A 14,601-nucleotide genomic window follows, 5' to 3' on the forward strand; every position below is an offset into this window, starting at 1 on the left:
TTCATCCTGAATTTGCTATTTATTATTGTATAATCCATGTTTTCATACTTTTACTCTATATCTCTTTAAATAGTATCTAGGGTTGTACTGCATATTTTAAACTTATATACTTGGTGTCACATTATATACTTTATTTTTCACTCAGTATTATTTTTCAGATTTATTCACTCTCAAACCTCTCCTGGTTCCTAATTTTTGCCAAGGACTGACTGCATAGTTCATTACAGAGCTGAGGTGATTATCATCTCCTAAACTCAGTGAATGATTGATTCTGCCTTTCCCAGCTTTGCTTATCTACTTCCCAAGCTCTCTCTTAAAACTTAGATTTGCATTTCTCCTTTGTCTTCTCTACATCCCAAAGTAACTTAACAAATTCTTACCAGTTACAGATTGACAATAGAGAAACACTGTCATATATGCAGTTCCTGGACAGAACAGTTACCTACCAACAGTAATGGAAAAGTTGTTCTCTCTCACATGCTATAACAGGTTAAGCATAATCAATCTCTAAATACCTCAGCAAATTTCTGGGGTGCCTGGCTGGCTCAGTCAGTGGAGTGTGCAACTCTTGATCTCAGGGTTGTAGGTTCAAGCCCCACATTGGGTGTAGAGATTACTTAAAAATAAAATCTTTTAATACATACATACGTACATACCTCAGCACATTTCTGAGTTACCAGTAAAGAAATCATATTTATTTTATTTCCATAAACAGAGTAAGGTTCTAATTCTTGCTGGAAAAGGGATATTTTTCATTTTTGTTATTTTCTTTCACAAAGAGTAAACATTAGTTTTTTAGAATGGTTTAATGAGACAAGAATACTCCCAAGTTCTCGTTGTTTTTGGCTTTCTTACCTTGGCCAAGTCACCATCTCTCAGGGTCTTTTGTTTCTTCTTTTGTAAAAGGAAAAGAATTGGGGAAGGTGATTGTCAAGACTTCCTACTCAGAAATTTGGATTTAGTCTCTGACGAACTGACACATCTCAAAGATCTGGGAGAAGGGGATCATTTATGTCTTTCAGAGGCCAAAAATACTTCCAGATTATAGAACGTGCATTATGATAATGAATGGATATTACGGTGAAGATTAATGTATTTCATTATCTAATCTTCTCTAGGTAACCAAAATAGGTCATGCTTAGACTACATTTTATTTTAATGCAGCCTCGTGTGGCAGGGATATTTGCAGCCCTTAGAAGTCAGCTGAGGACTTTTGGCAAGTTTGTGTGTGTGTGTGTGTGTGTGTGTGTGTGTGTGTGTGTGTGTGTTCTTTAACGAGATTTCTCTCATTTGCTGGTTTTAAATTGTAAGTGTGGTTTTCCTGGACCTGGGTCAGGACCCAGCCCAAATTCTCTGATCGATTCCTTCTTCTATTAGACTTGCTGGCCCACATTTTGCACCGTGGCAAACTCTTCCCTGGCAAGGTACAGGCCCAGCAAGGAACAGCTGCCTCCTCTAGGAGGGGCAGGCAGGAGGACACAGATGCTGCTGCTATATGAACACTCCGCCTTCCTTACACCAGACCGCCCACATTATTGGGACTCACAGCACCCTTATTTTCCTGCTCTCCTAGAAGGTGCATGGAGAAGGGTGTCTGGGCTTTTTTGAAAGGTTGACTTAAATAGCAACGTGTAGGAAAAGCATAGAGTCCCTGAGTTGAAGTAGCACTGGATCCAGAGCCTTTGTAAACAGGCAGAGTGTCCAGCCAGGAGCGCTTTGGAGCTGAAGACTGAAGGACCATGACAGCTGCATTTGCGCCATACCATCAAGAAATGTAAATCTCACCTTATTACTTCCCTACCACAGTTCCTAATCAGAATAGTCATGACTGTTAGAGATCATAAAACAATCTGTGTAGGAAAAAAAATCTAGGAGAATATACGCCTAGAATGCCCACTGTGGTTATCTCTCGGAGGCATGATTATAGATTTCTTTGGTTCTCTCCTTTTTGTGTTTTTCTTATTTTCAACAATGAACATGCATTACTTGTGGAATTAGAAAAAAACAGTTAAATGTTATATTTTTTAGAAGTGCCACTGGGCCTCCAGTGGGAATTTCAGAATCCTTGGCTTGGCATATAAAGGTCCTCACCATTTGGCCCCAGCCCCAGCCATCTTCAGCCCCAGCGAACTACTCCCCTTTGCACAGCATTCCCCTATCTCTCACAGCTCCTTGGTCCTTCTGGCCACAGCCCCAGCCACCACCCTTCTCTCTGCCCTACCCAGCATTAGAGACTTCGTTGTCCACATGTCCGCAGGCTGGGTTCGTTTCTGTCTTCTTTTTATTCCTATACACATCTTTACTGTATGCACATCTTTACTCCAGCAATTGTCAGTTTACATAATACCACTTGGTTAAATGGCTGCTCTCATAAGCCCAGGAACTTCCTGAGGGCAGTGGGCTGACTGATTTTAAATCACGCAAGGATCTCCCCCACTTGCACAGTATGGGGTGTGTAGTAGACCCTCATTCCATTGTGGATGTCCACCAGCAGATTTTAATGTCAATGAATTCCATCTGTTTATTTATAATGTCATTTAATACTTCACCTGGATTAAGATCATGAGAAATAAAGTATTCCCACTATCTTATCTCTGTGACTCACTTCAGGAGCGAGCACCCATGGATCTGTACGGTATCTTGCCAGCCCAAATGGCTTCTAGGAAAGGATGGGTAGAAAGTTGATTGTCTTCCTGATTTACCTCAAAGGCTGTGCCTGCTATTTTCTGCCTGTCTGCACTGTATACTTAGTGGGCTAGCAACCCTTTCTTCACTAAGGTCTTAACCGCCTGCGGTGTCCCTGATACCATCTGTCCCCTTGGAGAATCAGATAGATTTCAGGTGTGGCTTACGGTGAAGACTTATATCTGTGAGCACACCCTAAGTCTGTTCAGACTGTTCTAAGAAAAAAATTAAATTGAATCTTGACTTCTTTAGGCTGTTTGTAAGAGTCTTCTCCATACTTGAACTTATTGGGTGCTGGCATTTCCACCTGTTTCTAAAACCTTAAATAACCAGAGAAATCTGTAGCATTTCAAATGTATAGTCTTCTTTTATATAAAATACAAGTGGTATTTTATGCGAAATTGAATTATGTACAATTGATAGTGGGGTATGCTAAAAGTATTAATAAAGCCTCATCCAAATTTTAAAAAGAAAAGTTGACAAGAATTACATGTTTCAAAGCTAGAGGGCCTAAGTAAATTGTAAAATGTGTTTCAGCTACAGCCACATGGCGAGTAAAATGCAGATCCCTGACATCCTTTGGCAGTATTCTGTGAGCCACACTTGTTAACTGCATGAACTTGTAGCTGCGGGTCTCATGTCTGCTTTTCTGTTATCTTAACATCTGCTCTTGTTATAATTTGAAATATTTCTATATCCTATTATAATGTCACTTAAGCATTGATTAAATGGTGGCAGCACTTGTACTGGTGCCGAAACTAGCACATGAAAATACTTAAGTTTGGAATAAGGTTTTTGGTTTTGTTTTTTTTAAGATTTTATTTATTTGGGGAGGGGGAGAGCACAAGCAGGGGAGCAGGCAGACAAGAGGAAGAAGTAGGCTCCCCGCTGAGCAGGGAGCCCAACATGGGACTTGATCCCAGGACCCTGAAATCATGACCTGAGCCGAAGGCCGACACTTAACTGACTGAACCACCCAGGCACCCCCAGAATAAAGTTTAGATGTGATAAAGCATGATGAAGAAGGTCAGACGACCCCCGTGATACCCTGTGCTATTATTTAGGAATGAGCACTCTGTAAACACTGGAAATGCCGCTTAGAAATGAAATGGAGCATTGATACAAGTGCACAGTGGTGATACAGATCTGTGCCTCCGGAGAATGCATTTCTTCCTAGGAAAAATCAGTTTTGAATTTTGCATGTGTTGTTCAAAGCCTTCAGGAACATATCCCTTGCATAAAATGCAATTATTTTGTTCTTGAGATTTTTTGGTAATTAAAATTATTATATGCCAGTTTTTAAATCTCATTTTAAAACACATTGGCACAAAAATCATAGGTTTGTATCTTTAAAGTCTAGAATATGAATGACTTTCATTAATCGGTCTCACCAAGTACTTTATAACTAGCTTAGTACCTTCAAGCGATTCTTTCCATAGTAGTTTTAAAGGTTTCTTGGTTTAATACTGTATATCCAGGGTCATAGGGACATCTAGGACAAACATTTGACATCCCAAAATAAAATGTTAGAATTGAAAAGAGATTCAGAGATCAGGTTACAAAGAGGGAAACCAAGAGGACAGCTAAGGGACTGGCTCAGAATCACACAACATTCAGAGATCTGCATTTTTATATTCTCTTAGGGTATTTTTTTCCAGTATGCCCCCCTTATTTCCTGATATGGGTGGGACTTTTCCCACTGTGGTAATAAACTGAAGTTCAGATACATTTACACAAGGTAAAAGTGGAATTACCTGTTTTTCTTAAAAAAAAAAAAAAATCTCTGGAGACTTTTTCCCTACTCAAGACTTTGGGGGCACATAATCTTATAATAAGACTTTCCTCGTTAGCTCATAATATCATTAGGATCATGCTACCATGTACTTGAGAAAGGAGGTGCTACAAAGAGCACATCAGATTCTGGTGAAATTGTGGTTCATGAAGTTTTTCTTCTTTTCAAGATAACGCATATGGTAAAACATTACGGCAGCACCACGGCTGGGTGGTTCGAGGGGTTTTTGCGGTAAGTAATCCTCCTTCCTTCTACTGTTCTGATGGTCACAGCAAGATGTTTTGTTTGTTTCATGTGGGTGGCATTTCTGTTTGCCTTGTTTTCAAGAGTAAGAGCACAGTGTTGCCTATTTAAGTCTGTAGGTCTTTGTTGTATGGAAATGTTGGCAATAAAGAATGTCTAGATTAGAAAAGACTGTTAGCATGTTTTCCCCATCCAGCTCCAGTGACCGTGCGGAGGTTTTGGTTGACTTTCTGATCAGTGCAGAGATAGGCAGGAAGCTGCCGAAAATTCACCAGTGATGGGAGACCAGTGGTGCCGTGGGGCTTATAGCTCCCTCTACTGCCCATGGTATTCAGTCCTGTTAATGCTCAGGTTTTAATTGATTTTTTTCTGCTGCTCAAATTTTATCTTTGAATATTAACTAGATTGGGTGTGCCAGCAGCTAGGGCTTCTTAGAAACCTCTTCTTAATCAGTTTTTTTCATTGTTGGAGGTGTTTGTCTCCAAATGTTTTGGCTCCTGTTACCCCGCTGCACCTTCCTTCCCTGCATGTTGACGTAAGAACACGTCCCTGAGAATCATAGTGCGGGCACAAATCAATAAGCCTGCTTTGTAAACAGCAGGAGTAGGTGGCCCCTTTATGTCAGCAGTCATACTCTGTCATTCTCCCGTCATCTGAGGAGTGGTCAGCCTTGGGTACAACTGTGAAAAGGCAGAGCCTTGTGTCGAGGTACACTAGCAAACACCACAGAATGTGAGTGTTCCGTAGAAGGTCCTAGGGTAGAAATAGTCCTGCACATGTCTCACTAATTTAAAGGCTAGGAGACATTATTTGCCTGAGGTAAGAACTGTTCAGGTCATGATTTATTAGGGGGTAGGTAAAGAAAGTGTGAAGAATTTATAGTGGAAGAAATAAGTTTTAGTGAAACGAAATGTGTTTTGAAAGCGTAGAGATGACTAGCTCCATACCCCAGCACTCCCTGGAGTAGAAGCCCGAGCGCTTGCCCTGCAGAGTGCTCCCACTTCCCTTCAGGACGTGTGTCGTAATCACCATGATAGCTGCCCATGGCTGGTGGACACCTTTGTGTACCAGGCACAGTGCACAGTACCTCCACATTTGTTATCTTAAGTAATCCTCAGGATGTGCTCTCCCTGTTCTGCAAGCTCAAAACTGTTCACTCGTGTCCCACAGTGAAGCTGTGGGACAGCCTGCGTCTAACCAGCTCTGCTGTCGGCAGGTGTGCGCGTCCCCACATCGCCGCTCCTGGCGATGGAGGCAGTGATGGAGAGGCTGCCGCTGAGAATTAGGCAGTGCAGGGGGGCCGTTCAGTGATCTCCCGGAGTAAACACTGATTGCTGGTAGGTGCCCGAAACCCAGTTCCCCTGGGGTGATGACAAAGCATAAAAACACTGAGTTGCCCTATTTGCAAGAAACATAAAAGTGTTGTGGCAGTTGTTGCTGTGGTACGGGAAGTCAGAGTTTAATCCTGAGTAGTAATGATCCGAGAGATGTTGCCGACAAGAACGCAAGCGTAGCAGAAAATTTAATGTAACATACCTAAGAAGACTTCTTAATTCATAGTGTTTTCCCCAGTGTATAGTAATCTAGGCTCATAAAAAAAAAAAAATCATGGAAGAATAGAAAGGGAAAAAATTAAAATGTTCATATTCTCACCATTCCATAATAACAACTTTTAACATTTTTGTGTTTTACCTTCTTAGCTTTTTATGTATATTTACATTTTTTTTAATATTGTTCTATTTAATTTTATATATTTATCAAAATATATATATCTCTTTATAGGTGTTTATATTTTTATATTTACATGTTACATGTGTAAAATTATTTTGTATACTTTGTATGTGTATGTAAATTTTTTGATAGTTAGCTTTTAGTATAATTTTGTATTATTTTACCCCCATTTAACAGATTCTATCATGGCCATTTTTAAATGTCAGAAGGGTCTTTGAAAATCATTATTTTTAGTGACTGTATAATATTTCCCTAGTATGGAGGTGCCATGATTTATTTGCCAGCCCTCTGTGTTGGAAGTTTAAGCTGTTTCCGAGTCTTTTGTTACAAATACAACAGCATTCGTTTATACGCGTTTTTTACTAAAACTCTTTTATTCTCTAAAAATAGGTTCCTAGAAATGGGATTGTTTTGTCTAATACCAAGAACTATCAGAATTTAGAATTTTGAGCACTTACTGTGCACCAGCTGTTGTTTTAAGTGCTTTACATACATCGGCAGGGGGCAGAGTCATTAACTGCTCTTAGTTGCTCAGGGAAACATCTTTTACACTCCAGGAATTTGAATCATTTACCAGCCAAATAAATAGTGAACTTTTACCTTCAAGCAGGTGTAATTCACAGGACGGAAGCCCGGTCCAGGCTCTGCCTCCAGCGTGTGTCCTAACCATTTGTCATTTGACGTTTTTGGTTTCCTCCTCAGTTGAGTTCAATCACTGGTCCCCAGGTAGACTTGACTGCATCACAGTCCCCTGGGAACCTTGAGAAATACACTCTCGAGAACCTTTTCACATATTGTACCTAAATACACATGCAGAGTGCTTGATTTTTTTTTTATCAAAAAGTCCAAAAAGGTTATAACAAAAAGTAGCAGTCCCTGCCTTCTGTCCGAGCCTTCCCAGACTCACTCCAAAGAGGCTGCACTTTCAGCTACTGTGACTGTTTCTTCCAGTACCTCCATAATCCTAAAAATGTTTGCTGTTCTTTTTGACCTCATCAATTTTAGTCATTAATGTTGATTTCCTGTTATGATTTAGAATTTAGCTTTCTTTAGACCTCACTATTACTACCTCCCTTCCCCTGCTTCCACCTTCTCAATATAATTATATCACAAGTTAACATGATGAAGATGAGCCAAAATTCTGTGGGGGGTTTTTCTTATACAAGTTTTATATTTTCCCCTGCATTATCAGATCTCTCAAATCACCATCATTCTGAACCCATAGATGTATCATGTTATCTGTGTTGGTTATGTTTTTTTTTTTTTCTTGGAGCCTTACTTCCAGAACTTTCTAAACTCAATGCCAATCTTAATTAGCTATTCAGGGCTGTTGTGCTGGTATGCCCTAGGACTCTTCTTTACAGGTTTTCCTGTGCTGAATCCCCATCTCACACTAACTTCCCTGGTTCTGTTACTTCCTATTTCTTGATCTAATCCCTTGTTTTAGTGTTGTCTTCTAGTAGCTTCCTAAAAATGGTACAAGGGAGCTAAACTTCCGAGTTCCTGCATGCCTGAAAATGTCTTTATTCTGCCCTTTTTTCCTAGAGTGTTGCTTTAGTTTGTGTAGAATTCTAGGTTAATAATAATTTTCTCTCAGAAATTTGAAGGCATCCCTGTGTTGTCCTTTAGCTTCCACTGTTACTACTGTAGAATTGAATGACATTCTAATTCCTGTTCCATTGTATATAAACTGCCCCACCCCGTTCTGGATGCTTCTAGGATCTTTATCCCCACATTCTAAAATTTCATGATATTCTCCTTTTAGTCTTTATCATTCATTATGCTGAGTACTGGGTAGGTCTTTAAGTCTGAAGACTCATATCTTTCTGTTCTAGGAGATTTTCTCACATTATTTTTTAGTTAATTGCCTTCTCTTCATTCTCTGCTCTCTCCCATGTACTTCTACCATCATTTGAGTATCTGGTACATGTCAGAAAGTGGGCTAAATATGTCATACGTATTCCATTAATCTTTCAAATAAGGAAAGTGATACCAGTCCTCTAATACAGATGAGGAAACGGAGGTTCTAAGAGGTTAATTAAGCACCGTGCTTAAATTTCTCAAGCTAACATGTGAAAGATTTGAGATTCAAGGTTAGGTCTCCTTCACCCAAGCCTGTGCTTTAACCACTGCATGGTCATTCCAGTCACTCTACAATTGCAAAGGGGGGGGGGTGGCTTGATTCTCAAAGACTTTTAAAGAATAAGGAAGCTCAAGAAAGAATGTAGAGTAATTAATTCAAGTTTCCAAAGTCTCCAGAGCTGTCAGCAGAGCCAGTCCAGTGGATACCAGACAGCAGATTCTGGCAAGCTTAGGGAAGAGCTGCCTTACAAAGGGAAGAAAGCTATCCGGAGCCATCAGGGAAGTGGTATGTTTGGCAACATGGTTGAAAAACACACAGAGTGGCTCTTAAATTCAGACCCTGGCCCTGACGCTCATTAGCTATATAATGTTCATCTGTAAAATAGGGATATCAACTGCACAAGATTCTTACACATATTAACTGGTATAAAGTATGTTAAAGCATCAGTGCACAAAGCAAACAACAAATGTGAGCTCCCTTCCCTTTTAGAAAATATTCAAGGGTTCAGAGGAAATATTATGAATGGGGGAGAAACAGATATAAGCAAAGAACCCCACATGGAGATGAGACACAAATGAGTGAGGTGCCCTGGAAGGCTGGCCACATGGGAACAAGACTGTGGGAGCAACATGCACGCAGGCGGATTCTGAGGATGCAAAGGGAATAGTCTGGATCACACTGTGCACGAGGAGGGAGCTTTTCTCAAACTCGTTTCTCCCAGCACTCCCTGATTTGTTGGCATCGATGATCCTCAGAATGGCCCAAGGACATACTTGCTTCTTCCAGCCTTAAAATTTGTTGTGTTGGTGTTTGAATGCATGGATTGGGAAGGGTATGTTCCTGCTGTTTTGCTCTGCTCATCTCTGTGTATGTGTGTGAAGGTGTGCGCACATGTGCACTCGTGCATAAGAGGACGATGGGCAGCAGCAAGAGACGTGATGCAGATTCTCACGGGCAGTTCTTTTGCAGTTAGCTCTGAGGGCAGCTCCATCCTATGAAGATTTTGTCGCCGCATTAACCATAAAGGAAGGCGACCACCAGAAAGCAGCTTTCAGTGTTGGGATGCAGAGGGACCTCAGCCTTTACCTCCCTGCCATGGAAAAGCAGCTGGCGATACTGGACACTTTGTACGAGGTCCACGGGCTGGAGTCGGACGAGGTGGTATGACGTCTGCAGGACCGCGCCGCCTCCTAACTTCAGGGAATCAAGTCTGCTAAAGTGTTTTGTTGCCCTACTTAATTTCCAGCAGCAGCTTCAACCCTCTCCAACCCCTTCCTTGGGGGGATGGAGAGAAGGAGGCAAAGCCTAGTGCTTTTATATATAATTTTTTTAAATGCATATGTCTTTTGTGTGTTTAAAAATCAAGGTGCTATATATATATATTTCAGTTCAAAGGGCCTCCTGGAAACCAAATCATAGCTGTTATATTAGAATTGAACAGCAAGTTATAAGAGCAGATTTAACAAATGAATTTGTTGGTATTGTGTTTTGTTTTTACTTCTAGTTTTAATGGTCCTCCCAAACCCAAACTGAAAATAAGCAAATTCTGTATCAAGGACCATAACACATAGCCAGTGTTTTAGTCAACTTAGACTAAAAATTTGGGGGAAGCTAAGTCCCTTTGTTGAAGCTATTGAAATGTAGAGTCTGGTATTCCTAGACAGTCAGAGAATCCTCTTCTCCGTGGCTCTGTAGGCAAGAAGAGCCTGTGTCGTCCAGGTGTCCGGGGCATTGGTGTGGGCGTGTCAGTGTGGGAGGAGGAAGACACAAGGAAGGAGTGCCATCCCTGTTTGTGTGTGGGGAGACTATGGCTCCTAAGGGATGAGTGGTGTGCCCTAACCCCAAGCTGGAGGACAGTATGGCAGCGATGCGACATGTCATCCAAGATGACCCCTATCTAGTGCCCACACTTTGCCAGCATGCTTCCCTATGTGTCATCTGAATTGGACATTACGGTGAAACTGTGACATCCAGGATATTATCCATTTCAAAAGCAAGGTTGAAAGGTTGAGGGATTTGCTCACAGTCACACAGCCTCTAATTAGAGGATGCAAGTCATTGCAAACTGTGATCTGGGCCTCCTCTTCATCAAAGTCACTTGGAGTGCGTCTTCAAAAAACCCATTCCCAGGCCTTACCCGGACCTGCAAAACCAGAACAGTGGGGGTGGAACTTAGGAATCTGCATTTGAATCAACTTTACGGGTGATTCTTCTGCACCCAGGGTTGAAGAACCATAAGATTAAATTCTAGTTTAAATTCTAGTTTACAGGCCTCTCCATCTTCTGCATGAACTAAATGATAGGTCCCTTTTTTCCCAATGTGTGTCGATGGGAGAGCGAGAAGTGGAGCAAGTTTACTCACCGTTTTCTTGATTGAACCGGCCTCAGCGCCCAGCCAGCAGGCTTTGGCGTTGCGTTCAAGGAGCACGGTTCTGAATGTGCAACCTGATCGATCTTGGTATAATCGCCAGTAGTTCAAAGCCCAATACAGCTGCTTATCAATCTCAAAAGCTTTGGGACTGTGTCCAAATTTAAAGGTGGGATTTAAACTTGCATCAAGCAACCCTGGGTAGGTATTCTCCTGAAAAGTGTGTGATGCCAGGAGTCTCTGGTAGGCCAAGCTGCCACGGGTGGGTGTGGGCGGGAAGTATTGTGGCTTCCCCATGAGTGGCTGCTTCCTTCTAGTAGCTGGAAGAGAAGTTCCAGCAGGAGCTAGTGCCCCAGAGTAGAAGGTGAGTTCCTTCAAAGGGCACAGGCGAACGCTACCTGAACAGCCCCAGACGATACTTTCCTAGGGCAAAGGGAACCCTCTCTGTAGGCAGAGGTTGATGTAGAGAGGAGTTTTGATTTTGTCTTTTGTTTGTCCTTAACCAAATTGGGATTTATTTAGCTCAGGTTAATGAAGCCGGTACTCCACTCACTAAGGACTTCTGGAAAATGCTTAAACTTAGAAAAACAAATGTTTTAAGGCTGGGGGGAAGTGCTAAAATAGTATTGATGCTTTTGTATTTTAGCACTTGCTGTTGGCAACTGCTGAGGGGGGTGTGTCACTTTCCCTACTCCCACGAGTAGTTGGTGTGGCTCTCCTCTGGCTAGTGTGACTATGATGGCAGAACTAAAGGATAATTCAGACTTCCTGCCTTTGACATAGCCTAAAAGGGAAAAAGAAAAAAAAAACAGCCAGTCTTTGCTTGAACCTTGAATGAGGACACTTTAGGCATTGTGCTATTGGGAAACTGTAAGTATCCGTCCTGAGCATGCTGCTGCCTGTCCCCGTCACCTCAGGTGAGCTCCTGGGGGCTCTTGGAGAAAGGGCGGGCACACTGACAACACTGCAGATTGGCCGTTGAGGCTCCAGATACACACAGAAAGAAAGCTGCTCAGCATGGCCCTTTCACATTTATTTAGGTACTGCCTTGGTTTATAGAACGCCATTTTCTGGGGAAGAAGGGTTTAATATTATCTAGGACCCTTGGGAACCCAGGTCAGGATAGCTTGAATAACTTGAATAGGTTATATTTTGTACTCCTCCTTTCCCACCCCTGTAGAAAGGGGGTAAGTTTATTGATAGTGATTGTCCTCACTGGAGCATGTTCGGTTTGCCTGAGATGTATAAAGCTCGGAGGGTCCTAAAAAAAAGCTTAGATTAGGTGATATACTAGGTGATAAATTCAACTTGGCCCGAAGTTTGGCATAGTCAGAGCTTCGTCCTGGATCTTCGGAGTTAGCTTCTAGTTAAAGTACTAATCTGCAGGTAGTGCCTAAGATGGGAACAAAGAGAAAAGATAGTTAAGACCTTTTCTCCGTAATCCTCCCAGGTTTCTGGGACATCTCAGCTTTCTTCCCCCAGACAGGGAGAGGAGATGAAAACACTAGTGTGCTTGTTGACAGAGGAACCACCTTGCTCTCATTGCTCAAAACATTTTTAGGAGTCCTTTTTTAGAGTAACTTTTGGAGAGATCCTGAAGAATAAGGTAATTTGTCTTCAAGGTATTAGTAGAAGCTAGTAAGTAACATTTGGATAATCCTTTACAAAGTGCTTGCAAACACATAATTTCATCATGTGTGCCCTTCGTCCCGCAGGAGAAGCCAGACTTGACACGTAGGAGGGATCGATGTGTATTTGTCCAACGGAATAAAATCCTTTCACTGGCAATTTTTTTTGTCCTTTGAAAGTAAATTTGATTCATTATAGCTAATCCTGGTGAAAAATGTTAAGTTGGAGGGATACCTTTTGGGGGCAAAACCAATTTACGACTATGAGGTGGAGATGATTTTCTTGTCAGCTCTTGATCCGGCCCTGCAGGAAGTTCTAGAAGCAGGGCTCTCAGGATGTGGAGCTTCTCGGTCCCCAGGGAATGGACTTTGAAAGGCAGTATTCATTAGGATATGTAAGTAGTGGCTTGAGGCACCTTGTCATCGCTATTTGCATGTCTTTCCGAACATAAAGCTTCCTCAAATGCCAGTTGCACACAAAGGGATATCTGAACTCCAGAGCTCGGCCTCACTGCTTCCCCCTCCTGTTTTCGCTCACGAAAAATTGCCAGCAGAAACCCTCTGAGCACCAAATCCCATCCCCCTTTCAGCTGTTCTGTCCGCATTCCTCAGCAGCGCCCCTGAGCAAGGATGTGGAGCAACTGCCTAGCGGGAGGTGTCCAGTCAGTGCGAATTCTGTTCCCCTCCTGGACTTCAGGAGCTTCTCTAAAGACCCCCGTTCCCATTTGTAGCTGTAAAGCAGCAGGTGTGCACCGTGTGCAGAAAGTGACCTCTCCTCCAATGTGCGCTGCTGGAAAAGCGTGCGGGCTTTGCTTCTTGATTCTTAATTGGGTATATGTATATTTTCCCAAAGTTAATGCTTTCAACTTTATATTTTCGGAACAGTGCTTTTCATTAAGAAAAATACGTGGTAGGAACCAGTAAATATACTTTTCTTGATTAAATTTGAAGTAAGGGAGTTGAGGTAAGAGGCATCGTATTAAGGAGACTTAATCTGATGATGAAAGTCATAGATGTGAAGAAACATCCTTTAAAGCAGGAGAAAGAGGGTCATGAGCAGTATAAGATGATGTGAGGCAACTTTCTGGAACTTTCTGAAAGAAGACTATTTTTGTGTTTTTCCTACTTAAATGACTACATTCCACAAGAAGTTGGTTACTTAATGGTGCATTTCTGAAACATTGATTAAAATCAGTTGCTTCTGGTTTTAGTCCTAGGTTTTACAACTCTTCAGCCTCCCTATTCTGATGTTTTGTGGCTTTTTTTAAGGTAAACTACCAACCTTTTTTACATTTTTAGATTTAGGTTTCGTAAGTAGAGTATCTTTGAAGCCATTGTTCTGTGAGCTGAGCTGATGTGTTTGGTCTTAGAGGGCCTGACTTCAGATGCTCCTTGTGGTCGCTACAGTCTGTACACCAGCGCCAGCGTGTGCGGTCAGCCTGCGTCCCCATGAGGTGTATATAGAGGGCTTTATTTAGAAATACGTCCTGCTTCTGGATGTCCCTTTGTAACCTGCAGTTGCTTACTCAGGGTTTTCATAATAACGACTTAAAAAAAAAAATACTCAGTAGCTGTCTAATGGTATTTAAGACTGCTTATCAATTAAAGGTTGTTAGGGATCGATTCAACAATTCCACGAACATACTGTTCACTAGACCCTCACTAGACCTCCCGGTCCCCACCCCGTCGCAGTCAGTAGTCATGTGTACAGAAGCCATTTGCATGATTTCTCGTTGCACTGCTGCATTAAGGCATTCCAGGGCATGATTCAGTGATCAGTGGCGGTACAGTTGACGCATGCATTGATCTCTCCTCCACTGTTTTTATATAGCCTTTCATTAAAAGGCAAAAAACATACCACTACTCTGTAATGCAAAAGTTTGCGAGATTTTTGGTTACCCTTTTTTAATCACTCCTCTTTCAGAGTGAACAGATGTTTTCAGCTAAGCTATGTGAGAACACGAGAAAGAGATCCTGCTTGTTTTAAGCACCATTCTTTCTATTACATAGATTTTAAAGTGTGGTCAGTATTTCCTCCCTGTGCTTTATAAACAGCAACCACCCTGGGATG

At 41.8% G+C, this 14,601-nt stretch overlaps 1 protein-coding gene across 1 annotated transcript in view; it reads left to right on the top strand.

Annotated features, from left to right (window-relative positions):
- The window catches only part of PLEKHA8 (pleckstrin homology domain containing A8), a 54,364-nt gene extending 40,273 nt beyond the window's left edge, over nucleotides 1-14,091 (top strand). The window contains exons 13-14 of the mRNA XM_002919264.4: nucleotides 4,647-4,708; nucleotides 9,504-14,091. Of these exons, the coding sequence (XP_002919310.2) occupies nucleotides 4,647-4,708; nucleotides 9,504-9,701 (260 nt within the window). The 3' untranslated portion in view covers nucleotides 9,702-14,091. The remainder of the gene's footprint in view (nucleotides 1-4,646; nucleotides 4,709-9,503) is intronic.
- Nucleotides 14,092-14,601: the final 510 nt, after the last annotated feature.

Source organism: Ailuropoda melanoleuca, chromosome 1 (assembly GCF_002007445.2).
Source record: "Ailuropoda melanoleuca isolate Jingjing chromosome 1, ASM200744v2, whole genome shotgun sequence".
Classification (NCBI taxonomy): Eukaryota; Metazoa; Chordata; class Mammalia; order Carnivora; family Ursidae; genus Ailuropoda; species Ailuropoda melanoleuca.